This window comes from Corvus kubaryi, unplaced genomic scaffold (assembly GCF_017639235.1).
Source record: "Corvus kubaryi isolate FWS band 111438036 unplaced genomic scaffold, C.kubaryi_AGA036_p1.0 37387, whole genome shotgun sequence".
Classification (NCBI taxonomy): domain Eukaryota; kingdom Metazoa; phylum Chordata; class Aves; order Passeriformes; family Corvidae; genus Corvus; species Corvus kubaryi.
The window spans coordinates 4467882-4487296 of NW_024581129.1; the positions used below are offsets into that span (position 1 = coordinate 4467882).

General features: G+C 43.5%; 1 protein-coding gene across 4 annotated transcripts in view; it reads right to left on the reverse strand.

The window, feature by feature from the left end:
* MAD1L1 (mitotic arrest deficient 1 like 1) overlaps positions 1–19415 on the reverse strand; it is a 348924-nt gene that overhangs the window by 173470 nt on the left and 156039 nt on the right. For all 4 annotated transcript variants that reach the window (XM_042037256.1, XM_042037260.1, XM_042037259.1 and 1 more), the window contains one exon: positions 7567–7623. In XM_042037256.1, the coding sequence (XP_041893190.1) occupies positions 7567–7623 (57 nt within the window). The remainder of the gene's footprint in view (positions 1–7566; positions 7624–19415) is intronic.

The window sequence follows — 19415 nt, forward strand, 5'->3', positions numbered from 1 at the left end:
TCCTTGTCACAAGGAAGATGTAAATTAGGTATTACTTTGTCCCATCCTAACACGACTGTTCAACAGCCCCAAGTCTTCCTTTCCCTCTCTGGTCAGGCACTGGAACTTCATGTTCCTTTTACAGCTTCTCCAAGCTGCCTTTTAGGAAGGCAGAATAAAGGAGCAGAAATGACAGAATCCTAGAGGTACCCTGGACCTCTCACCTGGTTTTCTTAAAGTGCTGAACATAATGTAGAGCCTCTGCATTCTCCAGGGAATTTTAGCTCAGCTAAATCGAACCAAGTGAGTCTGAGGTAGCCCATAAACTTCTTACAGGTTCTGGAAGAGCACAATTTTGCACAACTATTAAATGGGCCTTTTGTGTCTCCAGGCTGTGCCTCCTATAATAAAGCCTCTGATAATATCCCTGTCCTGCTCTCATTTAACCAAGTAACTCAGTGTAACTCAGATTTTAGCGACAACAGTGACACTGACAAGCACCACTCCAGCTACAGCATCCTCTAAACAGGAAAATGATTCACTTTTCTCCTCTGCTCAACAGCTGAAGAGAAAAAAACCCTCCCCACTCCTCCCTCTCCAGTCCTTGTTCCTGTTATAATTGTGCCTGTCAGTACAGCTCAGGTTTTAGGAGTACACCTGTGGCATGGAGGCCACCCCAAGTGATGGGCTGGGGATTAGGGCAACGTCCATGAGTCCCACCTGAGTTAGAATTGCTCTTCAGGTCTGGGTCAGACCATTTACCCCCAACCTGGCAGCACCTGTCCCACAGGGAAGAGCAGCAGGAAGGCAGCTCTCCACTTCAGAAAGCCACATTCTTCCTCCTGACAGTCCTAACCCCACGTCAGCTCTTATCACCTTGGAAGAGCAAATGAAAACAGTCCTGCTGAAACCAAACAGTGCTGCCGTGTCCCATAAAACTTCCCCGTTAATGGATCCAACAGCAGGTTCATTTGTGTAATGGGACTTTTAAACAGACCGTTTATTTCTTTTTAATTTGAAGGGAATGTGCTATTTGATCCCATGTGCCCGGCTGGATTTTTAAAACAGAGATAAACCATGAGAATTGACTCACTAAGTCTCTCCTTCTCACCTAATTAAAATAGCATTGAGATAGGAACGCACAGGGGTGCAATGTGCTGATCACCTCTCCAGCCTGCAGGCAGCTTGTCAGCACTGATCCACCAGGATCCCAAGGCTCCCTCCACACTCCCTGCTTTGCCCACAGGCACGTGCAACAGATGCTTCCGATGGTGCCACGGTGTTGTGTGTTGAACATGAATTTTTTAAGAGGGAACATGCAGCAGGTGCAAACACACCAGCTGAGGCTGTTCATCACTCCTCGGGCTAAGAGAGGGAGAAAAAAATAACCTTGTCTGTGTACCTCAGAGCTCACTGTATTCCTACCCCGTGGGGAATAGCAGGGACCAGTTTTAATGTAGTTATTTACAACAGGCACTGAGAGCTCTCTGGCAGGGAAAGGGAAAGGAGAAGTGCACTCCCATGCCTCTATTCTAGGCCTCACTCCACCTTCAGAACTAAAGTTCCACAATTAAAACGGGGAAGATTCAAAATAGGGTATCAATGACTCCTGCACAATCATTCCCCTCTTCTAACAACTCATAATTCAGAGTTGACAGGATCGCATGACAAAGTGAAGAATAATACAAACACTGCGAAGTAAGCAAGCAACAAATGGCTCTGCTGAAGTAAAACTAGAACTACCTGACAGAGAAAAAGATGTGTCAGACACATTCAAAACAAACAAAATTCACTAAAGACCTTGGGTCTAAAAATATAAACGCACAAACACAATTACTGATAGCACAGAGGCTTTATCACAGAGAAGCATAAAATGATCAGAAAGAGGAAGCTACGTGAAAATTGAAGGAACAGCACAGATCTGAAAAGTCACAGTGCAAGTCCCAAAACAGCTGAAACCCCTTCCTACAAACCGAGCCTTCCTCAGCCAGAAACTCGAGAGGAGGACAGAGTGGGGCAGATGAACTGATCCCAGGATAAACATCAGCACCCTGTGGCACTGGGAACTGGTGATGACCTGGATGCAGCTCAGCTCTTCCAGTACAGAAGTGGAAGAGGTTCCTGCCTGTACTCCATGATCCTATGGAAGACACTTTTGCAAAAGCTACTGCTGGAACATCACCTGGAATAATGTGACCACTCTGATTACTCATCTTCAAAGGAGGGGCAGAAAGAGGCAGCTTTCCTTAAATCTCTTCAAGATTCATGAGAAAACTGAAGAGCTTTAAGAGAAGGCTGCAAGAGCTTGATTTGTTTAACCTAGACAAATGAAAGGCTGGGAGAGAACAATTGTTCTCTATAAATATGTCACAGCATAAATACGAGGGAGGAAGAACAGTCACTGTAGTTTAAGGAGAATATTAGCACAAGAAAAAAAATGGATATTAGCTGCACATATATTTTCAGTTGGAACTGGGAAGATTTCACCTGTCAGAGCACTCTTTCCATGACAGTAATGGTACAAACAACCAAAGCAGTTTCAAGACAAGCTTGATAAATTTATGAACTGAGATATATGCTACATTTGCCTCAGTTACTGAAGGACTGGACTTTATGATCTAAAAGTCCTCTTCCAGTCTTCTGTTACTGCATCATTTCATTCTGGATTAGCTTCTTTTGCTGTCTCTTTATAACCAGATTCATGCTTTTCAATCTGATTTGAGGAGTGGATATTTCTCTAAGATTGCCTTACTAGAACTATTCACCCTGCTGCTCAGTTGAGTGCCACACTGCTCATCTGTCTTGGCTTTGCTGGCCTCACATAAGGTGTTAGGATAAAATCTGTCACATGGGAAGGAAATTAGCTGTCACCTGATAAATCAATTCAGAAATTATGTAATACACTTTTGACAGATGGAGACTTCCTGCACCAGTCAATTCTCTCCTGCCCCTCCCAACCTGCTGGTTCTATAGATGTTCCAGCAAAGTTTCATTTTTATTTACAACTACTGTGGTTCAGCCCTCTAATCCCACATTTAATTGCCTTCCTATTACAGAGGATACAGAGAATTTACATTTCCTGTAATGAACGCCACTTTTGTTCTTGGTCTGTTGTATTTCTTGCTTTATGCTCAGTAACACTTAAACAAGAATTAAATGAGCTCTATTGGCCAGTGATCCAGGGCACATGTTTCTATATTAAAGTTGACTTTTCTCCTACTATCATTGGTGTTACCTGTAAATTAAAAATACAGGTAATAACTTTTCCATGTTGCCTTCCAGTTAACAGCTAGTTCCCAACTACATCAAACTCAGTGTTCTCTGAGTTTATTTCCTTCATGCACTCTCCCTTCTGTCTCCATTTCTACTCCTGATAACCATCAGTGTAGGCAGCCACTGACATTTAAGTTAATCCTAAACATTATGATTTCATCAGACTGAACACATGATTGATTCTTTAACTATTGCTGACCTGCTGCTCTTAAATAAAGGTCTCCTGTTCTCTGCAAAGGGTTAACCAACACTTTTCCTCAAGGCAAGGGGCATTCATTATATTAATTTTAAGGTGGATTTATTGCCTCTATAAGGACACTCAGTTTATGCCATTCATTTGGTGACGGTGGCATTCTTGGACTTCAAATCTTCTTTACCTCCAACGCTGCTAAGCAATTCTTCTGATTCTTATATCCATCCTTTTTAATCTGCTGGAGGGTGAAATTTAATTTTTTCCAAAGAGCAGTCTATAGATTTCAGAGCCCACATGGGCCAAGCTGTCTTTTGAAGATGAAAGCCAAAAGATACCCAGAGAACCTCAGGGTAATGAAAATACAGGTGATGCTTTTTTAATACCAAGCTAGCTTCCCTCAGGGATTAATGATGGAGAACAAAAAATCTTGACATGAATGCCCTCTGCTACAGAACCAGACTGGAAGAAAGCATAAGATCAGAGATCAGAGCTGTTGCTTGGATGGCAAGCTTGAGCCAAACAATCTTCTCATGTCTATAAAGGGATATGAAAAAGGCAAACGAAAATTACAAAAACGAACACGTCTTCTGTTTCCCTCCCTCAGGGAAGGAAAGAAAAAATAATATAACAAACAAGAAGGCATTTTCCACAAATAATATTTTGGTGTGAGTGAAGCTCTCAGCTTTAGGCCAGTAGAGCACTAAACCAGCATATCATGAGAAATGAGATCCTAGGACCACAGATCAGGGAGCTGCGTGAACTCTGAGCAACCTCCTGGCACCTGAAAATAAAGACACTGTAGCACCAGCCTCAATAAAGAAAACTTCCAGTGCTGATAAAATTGTCAAAAAAGCACACATTCATACAAAAAAATTGCAAACAACAAACATTCAGCAAATAAAAGACAGACAAACCCCACGGATCTCTGGGGCTGCTCAGCGACCTGAGCCCTATCGAGAGGGGTGACTCTTATGTGTCTTATGGGCAGGCACTGTTCCCTTACAGTATGAACATGCTTAACCTGTGAATAAAGAAAAATAAATAAGTGAAGGGTTAGAGGGAGAGGAAAATCAAAGTTTCATTGTTAATTACACAGCACAATGATAAGGGTAATTTTTCTTAAATCAAAAAATAAATTCTAGGTTCAAGTTCCCTGAAGGATATAAAATATTAGAGGGTTTTTTTATGGTTGTAATCACAAACTCATTTCTCCAGCCACTACTGGCCGTGTCTAATTAGGGCAAAGTATGTTAATGATACAGAGGCACAGCCCAGAGAGTTCTTCAGTTGCAATATTAATTGCATTTAGGGAAAGAGGCATGAATTGTGCTTATACAAGCTAATTAGTATGGGTTTGCTAATTAATACTGGAAAGTCAAACTGCCTTTGTCTTGTCAACTGCAATTAACTGAAGACATTTAAATTTCTTTTTTTGTTGTTCCTCCAGCAGCACACTCACTTTTTAGTTGACAAGCAATGAAACCCTGCACTGGAGCAGCCAGAACAGCCACTCCATTCCACTTGCATCCCATTATCCTCTAGCATTTCCCTTCTGCTCTGGCCTGGCACAGGGTTCCCTATCACACACACACACACCCCACCCTTCATCTGCTGTTTTCCCTGGGGACACAACTCCCTGAGCTTGTGTCCTTGGAGGAGAGGGTCCTGAGTGTGCAGCTACTGCTGTACTGAGGCCACGATCCCATCAGATTTATTCCACAAGTACTGCACTTCTAAATATTGCTACATAAAAATGAATCATTTACCAGGCACCAGAGATGCCCCCTCTGATAGAAGGAAGCCCACGGGACTCCTCAGTGAGGTGCCATCAGCCAGTTCCCTGGCCCCAGAGCCCAGCTCTTCATTTCCAGTGCCCCAGGGAGGGTGGCAGAGCCATCAGAGCTCTTCAGGGTGGCAGCAGAGATGTCACCTGCACAGAGGTTTGTCCCAGAAGCAGCCCAAAGATTCACCAGACTGCATGAGAGCACCTGACAGGTGTTTGTTGTTCCATTTCACTTAGAGCCATGGCCTGCTTGAGCAAGAGCTGATGAAAAGCGATATCCACATCTGTCAGCACCCAGAGCAGGACAAGCCCTCCAGCATTCCCAGCTCAACATCAAACTGGGACTGGAGGCTCATGGGTGAAAGGGATGAAAAGGAAGGTGAGAGGCCAAGAATCCAAACCAGGCAAATAATTTTGCTGAAGTGTCAAATTTAAAGGAGTCTGAAAATAAGGCCATCCAGGTGGGACACTGATCTGGAGAGGGGGGGAAAAAACTACATAAAGATAATTTTGCTGGATGGCAGGGAGGACAGTGGGGCTGGTGGCACATCCACAGGAGCCCTTGGCAGGCAGCTATGGAACAGCCCCATCCAACAGGGACAGACCCTTCTCACCACCAACACTGTAGCAGACACAAAGTGACAACAGCTTTCCCTACCAGGGAGCTTTCAACTGGGGATGCAGAAGAACCATCTACACCAGTGAAAAGAAAGAGTTACATGATCAGGGTTTCCCTCAAGAGGGGGAAAAAAAAAAAAAAAATCTCTTTTCCTCTGTATGAATCAAGTTTCCTGTATTTACTGAACAAATTCAAGCTGCTGAATAAAGCCCACACCTCACAATCTGCAATCCATGGTCTAAAGCACCACAGAAAACAGCCTGTTCATGGGAGGTTGATGTAAGTTACTGGAAGATCACAACACCAGGAGTTTTCCACTGAGAAACCCTTGGGAATAGGCACTGAACACTGACTGCTGCTTTATCCTCTGCTGATGGAGGATGCACAACACCAATTAATGCTTTAACACTGGAAGTTCCAGTTTCTCCAGCCCTCTGCTAGCCTGCTTCATAGAACAAATTTTTGAACGCAAACAACTCAAAATCCAGGCTTAATGAGCCCAAATGAAAAACTTTAAAATGTTAAAAAAAACCCCAGAACATCAGAACTTTTAAAACATCACAGCAAGTTTTTCCTCTGATACATCCAGTGAGCGGAATGCAAAACCGATTGTATGGAACTTGAAACTGTTACAAGGCAGCACATAATGAGATCAGATGGCAAATAGGATTAATTCAGTTTTCTTTGGAAGTATCAGTTGTGGCCTGTGTTAGCACAGAAAGCAGCTGGGCATACGAAAATGTTTGCCCACAACGTGAGACCACCCCAGAACCGGAATCAATTAACGCTCTCATGATGGAAAATCTGATGTTGAAACAGCAAGAGGCACAAATTAAGAAAAAGATCCTAACAGACGTAGGGCAAGCCATTAACAGCACAGCAGGGGCACCTCATCCTGCCCTTCAGTGCCCTACTAGAGGTCAGCACAAGTCTAAAAAGCCCCATGTTGGCACTGTAGTTTATGATTTGGATTTTAGAACAGATGTCTGTTTAGCACCTACTTACTAGCCAGTGATGCAGGCCTATTTTTATATTAGTAATAAAATTAATCACATCTACGGAATGAGTCTCTGCATCTTGGATACTGCTCAGGTTTTCCTTGTGACTAGGAAAAGTTGCAGGAATCCCACAATTCATCCATTAGCAAGAACATCAGTTCACGAGATGGCTTAAAACTGACACCTCATTTACTCCTGAGTATAAAGAATCATATCCAAGTCATGAAACTGCACATAAACCTCCCAACTACCTGGTTTTGTGTCCTTTATTATTTTTGGTCCTTGAGGGAAGTGCCAATAAAACAGACGAACCCAGCAGAAAATTAACAGACATTATAAAAAAATAGTTTGTGGTAATTCCCTTGTATCTCATCTGCCTGTCCTTTGAACACTTGAGACTGAATCAAAGGCCCCCAAAGAAAGGAGTTAATTCAGCATGAAATAAAATGCTTGCTTCTGATCTAGAATTGCTAAGGAGAAAAGGAATTGCCAAAAAAAAAAGGAAGACAGACCACTAGATCTCATCCAACACTTTTTCCAGGTGAGCATGGAGACAGGGAGTGCCAAGAGTGGCAGCAGCAACACAAACTTTTACAATGTTTATTTGCTGTTCATTTCTGAATATTTGGAACTGATCCACTGTTCAAATGAACTTTGCATATTACTGCTCTGTAAAACAACTAGGGGAAAAAAAAAAAAAAGGCAGAAATTGAACACTTACCATCTCTGCTCTTTGCTTGTGGTTTCCCACTTCTTCCAGAGCCTGAGACAGCTGAGCCTTCAAGACACAGGGGGGGGGGGGGAAAAAAAAAAAAAAAAAAAAAAAAAAGGAAATTAATTCTAGGATGTCATTTTAGAAGTTTAATAAGATTGTCATCCCCTCCTCCCCTCTCCCCCCAAAAATTCACCCAGGGCACCATGATTTTCATGGCACTGAGAAGGAATTGTGTTTGTTCTTGTTCTGTCCTGCCAGCATCCCATGCCATGAGACAATCCTGTCCCAAAGAGCCTGAACTCAACACACACAATTAAAAAACAGGTTTATTGCACAGAAAGCCACTACATGAGCCAGCCCAAATTTCAGTCTCACGGGCCAGACAGAACCATGCCTCCACCCCATTTCTTTGCAAGCTTCAGAAAGAGTGGTCTAAAAGCCACCCACTTTTGCCAAGCTTAACTTAGAAGAAGAGGAGGTTTAGCTCCATAGCTCTGGAAAGGAGTGCGTGCTTCAAGTTAACACCATAGAAAATATTCTCCTGAAGTTCTGGGGTCCAGGGTTGTGTTTAGAAGCCTTCCAAAATGCTGTGGGGCAAAATACTGAGAAAATCTGCTCTGTAACATAAACCTCCTGGATTTCTGTGAGAAAATATCCCAATGCAGCACTTTCACTTTTTTTAAAGGAAAATTTGAAATGTAAAAAATCTCAAATCAGAGTAGAAATATCTTCTGTTATCCCAGCATAATTTGGGGGGAAACAGGTACTTGACTCAGAAGAGGATCTTTCACCGAGTTTTGTTTATGGAAAAGGATTTTAAACAAAATTGGTATTTAGGAGATGGTTAATAGAAGCCACACATAACATGAGTGCTATTACTTCCCACATCTTTGATTTTCCAACACTCTGCTAGGCTGCCATTAGCCTTTCTCTGCTTAGCAGAAAGCCCAAAAAATAGTCACTAATGACAGAGAAGATAATTAAAACAATGTAAACAAATAAAAGAAATAAAAACAACTTTCCTACAAACCGATTCGTGTAATTTCAAGCAAATATTCGTTAAAACCCTCCAGAGTCCCTCAGCTTCTCACCACATGAAATATGGGTCTTTTGAGTGCCACATCCAAACCAGAGACAAACAGCAAACAGTTTATTATGATGAAAGGCAAAACATTCAGCTTTGGAGGCTGAACTGAAATGCAAGCAAACAAACAAATACAGCCCAAGTGTTCAGCACAGCAGAAGTTCCATTATGCAAACAAACAACCAAACAGTTCAAAATTTCCCTGGCCCCAGAGCTCAGCAGAAACTGAAAAAGTTTCAGCTTCTTGCTGAGCAGGGCCTGGGATGATGTGACATTATTTGAGGAACAGACACTGAAATAAGATGAAAAGGGTTTTAATACAAGCCTGGGACCTGGCACAGGAGAATGAAACACCCTCATTAAACACCACAGGAGATGCCAGCCCCAACCAAAACTGGAGTGCCTGGACAAGCAAGCAAAGAGAAAAAAATGAAATGATCACCAAGTTTGATGTGGAAACCTCAGGGAACTGTAAATTTGCAGACACCTGGGAAAGACTTTTCCCCACTGCTACCGAAGCAGGCACAATGACAGCAGCAGGCTGGGCAAGAATTAGACAGCAGGGCCTCAGAGAGGTCATTTAGGAGAGGTGCTGGCATAAACTTTGTAAAACTCCCCAAGACTGACTGAATATTTTTGATTACAAACTACCCCAACTGTTCTGTATATTTATTAGCCTTATCCATATGAAGATGACCTTTAGATGGAAACCACTAGCCTATTCTAAACCAGATGTAAGAATTACTTAATTAAAAATTACATTAAAAATCATGTATTTTCTTACAGTAGCTGAATTTGAGGGTCAAGTCTCTGTTCACACAGACTCCCTTGGAATCACAGAGTAATCCACATTGGAAGAGTGTGAATCCCCTCAAGGCTCAATCCCCTGTGGTTTTGGTGGGCACCTAGCACCCAGCCTGGATCAGCCCACCACAGTCTGCCAGGCTTTGGTCACCCTCACAGTGTAAATATTTTTATTTATAACACCAAGGCAACAGTACCCTAGGAGCCTGTTTAACTAGATGGGTAGAAGAGCATTTTAAAGTATAATACCTCCATAACCGTCAGAAGAAAAGGATAGCAAAGACTCCAACACATTTTACTTCAGGAGAAAGCTGGAAAAACCTTTTAGGCAAGAGAGAAATAATACAAAGGGATGGGAGAAATTGAAAATACAAGCAGGAAATATGCCATAATTTATCTTATATATAATAAGGCTTGGGGAAAATAACCATTTCAAGGTGCTGTGCCAACAGAGACACAGAGAGAAACCTGGACAGCAAGTCCAAGCCAGCAGCATAACAATAGCAGATCAATATGATTTGAAGAAGCAATCAGATAAAAACTAAATCACAAAGTAGGTTTTCTTCATTGCATTTATTTCTAGGCAGCTCATCTCAAAGGGAAAGAGTCAGTAACAACTGGGAATTCAGAGAGCAGCTACTAAACTTACTAGACTGCTGGAAGAAATGATTTACGAAGATTAAAAGATTTTTATACATATGGTTTGACTACAACTCTCACAGAAGAGCAAAAGGGACATACTTAATGCACTGAGAGCTGTTAGAGTGACAAAGCTGGAAACAAGGAGGCTTCCCCAGCGCTGCTGATGCTGCGGGATGCACTCGCAGCCCGCAGTGGGGACCCTCCCATGCCCTGTCCGTGCCCACCTACTCACACAGGTGGGGAAGCACAAGACAAAGCCCAAACTTTCAGCAGGGTCCCCAGTGTCTGCACTTGGCAGGCTGTGATCCAGCTGATCTGGATGCTTTATCACGTCCAGTTTGTAAACATCAGCCCTATCCCAGACTTTTTATTAGCTTAAATCAAATATTGAACCTCCCTCAGCTGTTAGAGGACAGCTGCTTGCAAAGTGATTCACTGCTATATTCCTTCTAGGCCACAAGAAAATACAAACTAATCACCAGCAGCATGACAGATGCACACATTTTTAGTTATGGAGGAGAAATTAGGCTCTGAACTTATCCCCACATCTCGCTTAATCAGAGTGCTGGGGAGGAGCTGCCAGCCCCCACAGCCTGGAAGGAAGGAGCTGCAGAGGGCCATGGACTGGTGCCTGGCAGCCTGCTCAGCCCCTGCTCCCATTCCCCAGGCATTTACCAGAAAAGACTTGGAAAAAACAGTGTTGTGTTGTTTCTTGGAATGTATCTTCTCAGGAATGAGCTGTCGAGTTTCTGGGTTGAGCCATCTTTGGCCACGTCCAGACAAGGAAAACATGAGGGGTGGACCTGGGACATTCAGGAGTGGTGGGAAGGCACAGGGGTCCAGCAGATGCTGGAGCAGTTTGCCAGTCCCATCTTAGAGTTCTGCTCTGGGAAGAGCCACGTAGGTAGTGACAGGACAAGGGGGAATGGCTTCAAGCAGGAGAAGAGTAGGCTTAGACTAGACATTAAAAAACCAATCTTCCCTGTGAGGGTGCTGAGGCCCTGGCACAGGTTGCCCAGGGAAGCCGTGGCTGCCCCTGGATCCCTGGAAGTGTCCAAGGCCAGGTTGGATGGCTCTCTGAGCAGCCTGGTCTAAGAAGGTGTCCTTGTCCACAGAAAGATGATTTTTAAGGTCCATTCCAACCCAAACCCTTCCATGATTCTCTCTGTAGCTCGGCTCTGTTTTAGGGGCTTTTTGATTGATCACATCCACCTTGGTATCTCTCAGGAATCTCTCAGTAGGATAGACTTCCGTGTTGAATTTTCAGGCTACACATAAAAGTTAACTTAAAGCTCCAAGGAAATTCTCTTTACTTAAGACACGTGTTAAATTCCCACAGACCACTGAGCTCAAGCACTAAGAACCTGATATGCAAACAGATATTATGAATCAGATATACAAACACAGTGCAATTTACCCAACGAAGGCAACACAACCAGGTAAAGGAAAATCGAGTAGCAAAGCAGGGGAAAAAAATCCTCTCAAGTACTCAATTACTTTCAGCTTTCAAAAAAAGGGTTTGTCAATTCAAAATACTCATCTTACATGAAAACACAGTCTAAGCTACTGTCAGTGGACTGTGATCCTCAAAAGAGAGCAGCAGGAAGAGGAGAACCTGTGCTCCAGCCTCACTGGGAAGCTGCAGCTCGGGCTGAAAGAGGAGCAGGAGCGGTTTCCAAGGAGAGGAACCGATTCAGCTCCAAGGAGACATTTCTGAATTGTTTAACTTGCTTCCCTGCATCAATAATTTGTCTTCCGGACCTTCCAAAAGTCAGCCTCCACTGACAGCACTGGAGGAGGCTGGTCAGAGAGGGTTTAATGAATGAAACTGAAGCAACCTGGTGGCGACAATGCAGCTGTTAAACCCACTACATCCAGAGCACCCCACTCCCCTCTGGGGGCTGATGGTGAGCTGACTGCCCTGAACGATGGGCAAGCAGCTCAAATGTGAGCCCCATTTGTAGGGAAAAATTAACTACTCAGTCTCTAATGAACAGTCTTTCTCTACACAACAATACCCTCTGCTCTACGAGCAATTAGCAAATTGAAGCGCTCTCTTTGTGGACCTGCATTAATTTACTCCTCGATGTGGCACATTAAATAGCTCACAGGTACAGCACAGCAGTGGCAACAGCCAGCACCATAAAATAAAAGCTTGCTTCAAAGAGTTTGGGAAGCAAAATTAGGCGTGCTGTATACAAGGAATAAATCAAAACAACCTTCATTTGGAAACATCATTTTAGTCTTATGCTTTCATCAAAAAACATGGTTATCGTAACAGTCACGTTAATACAACGTCGGTACTCTACAAGGGAGAGAAACAAGCAGCACATTCACTACCTCAAATTAAGAAGTGCCATTTTTATTCTTTCTCATCAGGGTGAAATACCTGAGAGCATACACAGCTGCCTATTCTGAGGTTGTGCTTTCACAGCTATTAATCCCAAGTGAGAGTCCCCAGAAGGAAGGCCACTTGTTGGGAGGGCAGCACCCCTGCAGGGGAGGAGAGGACAGGACAAAGAGGTTTTGCCTGGCGGAGCTGGAACACAGCTGCAAAAAATGGCATTTTTACAGCTCACTGAAGCCCAAGATACCCTTAGAAGTATTTTATATGCAACAGTTGTATGCAAATCCAAGTCAAGTGTGATAATTGGCTAATTCAGGTATAACGTTAATTAATAGCTATTCCAAAGTAATTAACTTCTAAGTTAAATTCTTGCTTCTCCTCTTTGAGAGTTAACACACAATTTAAATTTACAAGGATATATCAGCTACTGATCACAGACATACGGAATCTTGTATGTTCTAACATGCCAAATCACTTCAGTTTCCTTGTGCTGGCTGCCCCCCATTCCTTGGATAATTTCACAGTTATTTATTTCCCTGATCACTCACAAAAGAAGACAGAAGATGGAGACTCTTGGCTCAAATTGGATGGCCTTAGTGTGTGGCTAAAGTGTGATGTGATCTCTACAGGGTCCAAGCCAGCACAGCTTGTCTGGTGCCATAGGCTGGGGAAGAAGGGGGATGTTGGGGGAGGGGAAAAAGGACAATATCACCTTTTTCTATCTGATTCAGGAAACACAAGGCAAATAAAGTGCATTGAAGCTGCAGCTGAAATACAGAAGGAAACTTGAAAACATGGCAGCACTCCCAGGACAGTTCTGATAAGGAAAGCACTGACTGCAACAATTAGAATTCAATCCAGCGTAGAAACATAAGCACCACTCTGATGAGTTCCATGGAGCAGCACAGGAATAGGATGAGAACAATCTGAAGAGAACTTTGCAGTCACTAATTACCTCTCATGCAAAGAATAAGGCTCTGGCTTGTGGAGAAAACAGAAGGAAAACTTTGATTTCACAAAAGCCACAGACAGATTACTTCTGGGGGTGGCAGAGACTGAGCAGAAGTAACTCATCAGCCACTTGCAGTCAGACTTCACTTTATTTGCATATTGTCATCCTGCATATTAAAATAGTGTGAGAACTGAAATTAAATTTTCATTAGTGTTCAATCTGAAATCTCACCCGTGGGATTCAGCTTTCAACAGTTCATGCATGCATTTCCTTGTTCACTTTAAAGTTAGATATCCATTTATCCCATGCTAGCCAACACTTGTGGCCTTCAACCCATTGCACACCATTATTGCTCAGGGGCAGCTGTACAGGATTGTTTCTGCACCTCTGAACTGCACTACAGAATTACTCTGAACTAACTGGTCATTTCTAATTTAACATATTTTGATGCTTTGTAGTTGAAATTGCCAATCTTTCACAAAATTGCATCAGTTGAGATCACAATCAGAAAGACATTTTAGTACCAGCCATTGCTAAATAATTTCCTTGCCGCTTTTCAGGCTCCTTTTTGCTGCTCTCAAGAAAGTTCTCCTGGTTATAAAATCAAATGCACATCCTCTATAAAGTGGGAAAGAACAGCTACAAATAAACTCTGCTGCTGTCTCAAAAGCATCCAGAACACCATGTTATCACACAGGAGTTGGATTGGAGGTGGCAGGGGGCTCAGCCTGATGCAAAAGTGAAGAGGAAAATTCCTCAACAACATTTGAACGTGTTTCAGAAATTTAAATTCAGTGAAACCACACTCGCTCTGACTTGCAGAAAAGCTGCAACAGGCGAAGCAGAGACCATTACTTACTGACATAATTTATGAGCATAGGCTTGCGGCTCAATGAAAAGCATGTGTCTCAGGCCACAGTTTATGTAGTTCTCCATGTAATTTAGTCCCTAATTTCACCCCAAACAAGGACAGGAAACACGGGAAACGAGAATGCCTGTAAGCCAGATGTCCCACATCTCCAGGGACTCGTGCTCCTGGGCATCACAGCAAACCACAACACCCAGGGACTGAAGGCCACTGCTTTGTCCAGAGCAGTGAGAGTGCTTTCCATGAAAAAAACAAGAGCTGCTCCTTCTCTGAAAACCAGTTTTGTACTGGATTTGTGCAGGGAAATGCCGCCCCCCAGTGAGAGACAAAAAACAGCTGGTTACCAAAATCAGGGAGGAATAAAGCAAAGCTCTTGGGTGCTAAACAAAAAAAATGACCCTGCAAATTGAAAAAAATCGCCAAAGTCGTCACTATAATTACTGAAAATGCAGGGAAAATATCTCCCCTAGCAAAGATATGGGCTCCTGTCAACACTCTTTCAAGATTTACTGGACAAAGGGATAATAACCACACCTTTCTCTTGCTCTTAAGTCTCAAGGACAGACCAATCTCTCTCCTTCTCTTTAAGAGATGCAGTCACTTCCTAATGTCAAGAATTCTCGACAGTAAGCTTATTATAATGAAATAACCCCAAGCTCTCCCTGGTTAGACTATGAGAAAAGGGTGTTAACGAAGTGACTGTAGAACAACTGATATGAGATGAGGAAGACAGGATTCCAAGCAGAAATTGTCCACGTCCTTATTCCTGCAAACCACTTGACCTAGCTTAAAGTAATCTGCACAGTCCTGCAGCAAAAACCTGGCTTTTGTTCCCACTCTGCCTAACCACTGCTGAGAGACCTGGGGCGAAGCACTAAACTCTGGAACTCCTTTCTTTTCTCTCCCTGTCTAACCTAAAGATAATACTGACTCTGTAAAACCCTTCCAAAACCTCTGAACAAGGATAATCTCTGAGCACAAGGTGCCACTGTTGACACAAACCACACCTGATGGGCCACAGCACTCGGGCACTAAAAGGATTAAGCACCATAAAGTCCAGCACCAACGTATTCAGAGGTGGCAGCAACCCTGTCTCCCTGATCCTCAAAGCAAAGGTGACCTTCACAGCTGCAATAAAATGTAAAACTTGGAGAAAGACCCTGAAACTTCTCTAAATCTATTCCATCATCACTGTTCTCCCAGGCAGATGCTGCCAGGAAAGGAAGGGAAGCAAACTGGGAGATGGAAAAATGCAGAGCATTGGATTCAGGAAAGGATGAGTACCTGGGGGTTGGACAGCCCCATGCCAGGCTGAAACATTTAAAAATGAGGCAGGTAGGCAAGAAAATAGTGGGCTCAGGTAATAAAACCAGCTTAGTTTTGCAAAAACATCTCAAAACAAGAACAATCATTTGTTGTTTCAGTCTCTGAGCTACAGCTGAGGTTGAGGTGAGGGGCAACACCCCAGAGACTCCTCTCTCCCCATTTCCCTTGATGTTTTTATTCAGCACCTTGCTAAGAAGGAGCACAGAGACCAAAAGATTAGCACAGCTCTGCTGGGAACAATAAACTTGTGTAATAGGTCTCCTTCCCTCCATCCTAATCAAATGGTGCTGCAGTCCCCTGGGGAGAGGATACAGTGCCAAACAAAAAATGTGAGTTTGCAGCTGCTTCCTCAACAGCAAAGGGCAGCCTGACTGATGAAACTCTGCCAAGCCAATTGCTTCCAGCATGACGCAGTCAGCCAGTGCAGCATCTCCAGGACACACACAAGTGACTGCAGGGTGCTGATGGACTCTCCAAAGGAACCCTTCCCCATCACTGGAACAGCCATCAGAGAAGCCTCTGCCACTAAAATTCTCTTTGTGGCCTCAGAGAAGCCGATGAGGGTGAAGATGGAGCAGGAAGTCCTTTCTCTTTTGCTGCTCCCCAGGAAGAGTTTTAACTCAACAGCAGAATGATAACCTGGCATAAAATCTGTGTATTGAGGGTCAACCACTAATCTCTTGCCAGGAGTAAAAAAGATTATTAATATATTAGTGCAAGTGAAAAACATTAGGAGAGTACCAGCCCACTCCACAGGGAAATAGCAAATAGATAAAGAAATACACAGTATCTGGAGGACATTAAGGAGAATTAATTTCACTGTGCTGCGGTCAAATGTCTAAAGGTGAAATGAAGGGATACCAGCACCCAATCCTGAATCAGATGTAGCAAATTAGGGAACCTGGTAATCCCTCACTATTTAGGAGATCTGAAAACAGGTACTGTAAGCAATTCTGGGATCTGGTGAGCATAAGGTTTTCCTCAGGTTGTATTAACTCTGCTGGAGCTGGGAAACAGAGCTAGAGACAAACAGAAGACGCAGCATCTAATGGGAATGGAATCCCTTGCCATTATATGTAATAATGAAGCTGGTTGAAGGAGGGGGGAACAAATACTTGTGTATTTGCTTAATTTTCTGACAAAATTTTAAGCCCAGCTCATTTATTTACTACTTTTTTTTTTTTCCCCCCATCCTTTAGTTATCAGCAGAATGACTTCAGGCTCCAAAGCTTTCTCTTGATGAAAGCAAACATTAGTACTCACCAAACCCAGAAAAAGGAAATCTCAAAAACTAGAAGTGATGGCAATGTGGCACCCAGCATCTACCAAACGGTTCACTCCTTCCTGTGCATTTTTGCCAGTACAACCTCCCTGGATCTAAGTTCTCCCCAGCAGTTGCCTCCAACTAGGTTTGATAGCTAGAGGGAAAGAAACAGCATTTAGTTCATGAAATCTGTAAATTAGCCATCAAAAATGTTCACTCTTATCCGTTCATCATAAAAAAAATGGTGGAATTACATCTCTACCTAAAAAAACCCTTCTAATTTCAGCCCCATGAGTCAGCACTGCTGCATCTCATCACCAAGAGTGATTCATTGTCACTGCACTTCTCAAAGTCAAGAATAAGGGTATTCACCCCAATTCTCTGTCATCTCATAACTCCTCTGGACCCAGGCACCGTGTTTGCACACAGCACTGTTATAATGATTTATGTGAGTGTGTCACTTTTAATTTAAAGGGATAAAGAGTTATTGTCAGTCTAGCAACCATAAAGCAACATTTTCTTTCCACTGAGCTGACAGTTGAATATCTGGAAAATATTCCTGCGTGCTGAGAAAGGAGAGGGCTGTACAGCCCATAGCCTTAGGGTGTCAGTGCTTCTGAAGACAGGAGTGGATGGCCAGTGTCTTTGGAGAGGAACACTAGGACTTAGGAGAGTTAAAAAAAGCCGTACAGTGGAGTTAGAATATGAATAAAAATTCAGACAAAAGCAGTGTGGATGGAAAGCCTCTGCCCCAAGTGAAACAGTGAGGAAGAGGGTTTGGGGTATTGATTAGACCCCAAAAAGATGATCTGTAGCTGGATGAAGCAAAGAATACCAGAAGTTAAACAGCAGCACAGCTATGGTTTTCTTATTCAACTCCCCTAATATCACAGTCATTTTTGATAATCTTTTAGCTGCTAAAACAAGGCTACTGAACAACTCCCACTGACCTTACACCCCTGAGTGGGCCAGTGCCTTCCTTTAAGCTGCCCAAGGCTGCTGGCAGCTGGTGATAGTTCAGAAAAGTGTCTTTAATGGTGCTGTGAGCTCTGTCCTTAGATATCTCACTGTTATCCCCACAAACACTCCCAACAGGAGCCCTCAGGCATGTGGGCACAGTTCCTTGGGCAACTGCTGTGAGCCAGCCAGAAAACAACGTTGGGAAGTGAAGATCTGTATTTAAATCAAACTTTCTTTGCTAGCTTGAATCAAGTTTGGTTTCTGTTCTGGTTCTCAGCACTACTGCATAGGTCGCCCCAGCTCAAACAAAGGTCAAGGAGGAGTTTCAGCCAGCACTATCCTTAGCTTGGGAAATTACAGCCAGTGTGGTTTTGGCATCCAGCAGAACAGTGGGTAGAGTGCCTAAGCCTCGGAGGGTCTCCAACAAACTTCAAAGGCTGTTGGAAGTTGCTAGGTAACAACATCCATCCCCAGGACAGGATTGGGCAAGGTTTGCTCTGCCAAAGCAATGCTTGCCTTGCCCTCGCTTCCGCCCTGGGAATGTGTGCTGAGGACCTGTCTCCTCTGCTGCCAGAGCATTTCCAGCCTCTAGTCTGGGTGCCTAGTTGGATTTTGCTGAATAAAACAAACATCCCATTTTAAACATAGCTATTATAATTAGCAGAAGCTCATTGCTCAATTCCCCTTCCAGACAGGGATTTCCAAATGTCAGTGTGCTTAGCACAGCTGATCTGTGCTGGCTGCTCTAAACACAACTGACCTAGGAGGGTCCAGAGCATAAAATCAAATCCTATTGTGGGTGGTGAGATGGAAAAACAAACAGGATAATTGTCCTCCTTCAGTCTGTACCTTCATTTTCCTGTACCGTCTGCACAGCACTGTGAGCAAGGCAAGGTGAGCAGAGACTCTGACACAGAAGGTATATTCATGCTTGAGGCCAAGCAGGAATTTCTCTTAGACATTTATACCATTTTTCTGAATCAGCTCTCCAGATAAAGCTGCCCATCCTGCTTGTCCTGCCAGGGTATCATGGCATAAAATCAAAGGGCAGTAAGGGGAGAACAAAAAAAAGGGGGGGAAACCCCAAACTAGAACAGCTCCTGCTGCTGAAACCATTTTACAGAGGCTCTGGCATATGCAGAGACCAGTTTCAAGCAGTATTTACTCTCTAAACCTGGTCTGGGAAAGCAAAAACAACCTTAGTCTTTCCAAGTGATTTCCAATATTAAAAGTTAAATTGCCAAGCATCTTTTCCCAGCACAGACCTCCCCACACCAAAGAGCTCTCCCCCATGAAGGAGAAGTGAAGCACTCCCATTTCCAGGTATTGCATGTATCAGTGGCTCCCAGCCTTCCTGCAGACACTTCAGAAACCGTGGCAGAGCTCCACACCTCAGAATGTCCCAGGGAGCCAGCAGAAGTCCAGCTGGGTTTATTAATGTGGGCCTTGTGCAACCTCTCACCTGTGGTGCACAAGTGTCTCACCCACAGCTCCTGCCTCGTTGTTTGGGATATGCCAGGATAAACTCCACGAAGGGCTGAAGCAGATTAGCACCAAGCTGCTCAATAAAAGGAGAAACTGAAGTTTAAAGACCATGTGTCCTAAATT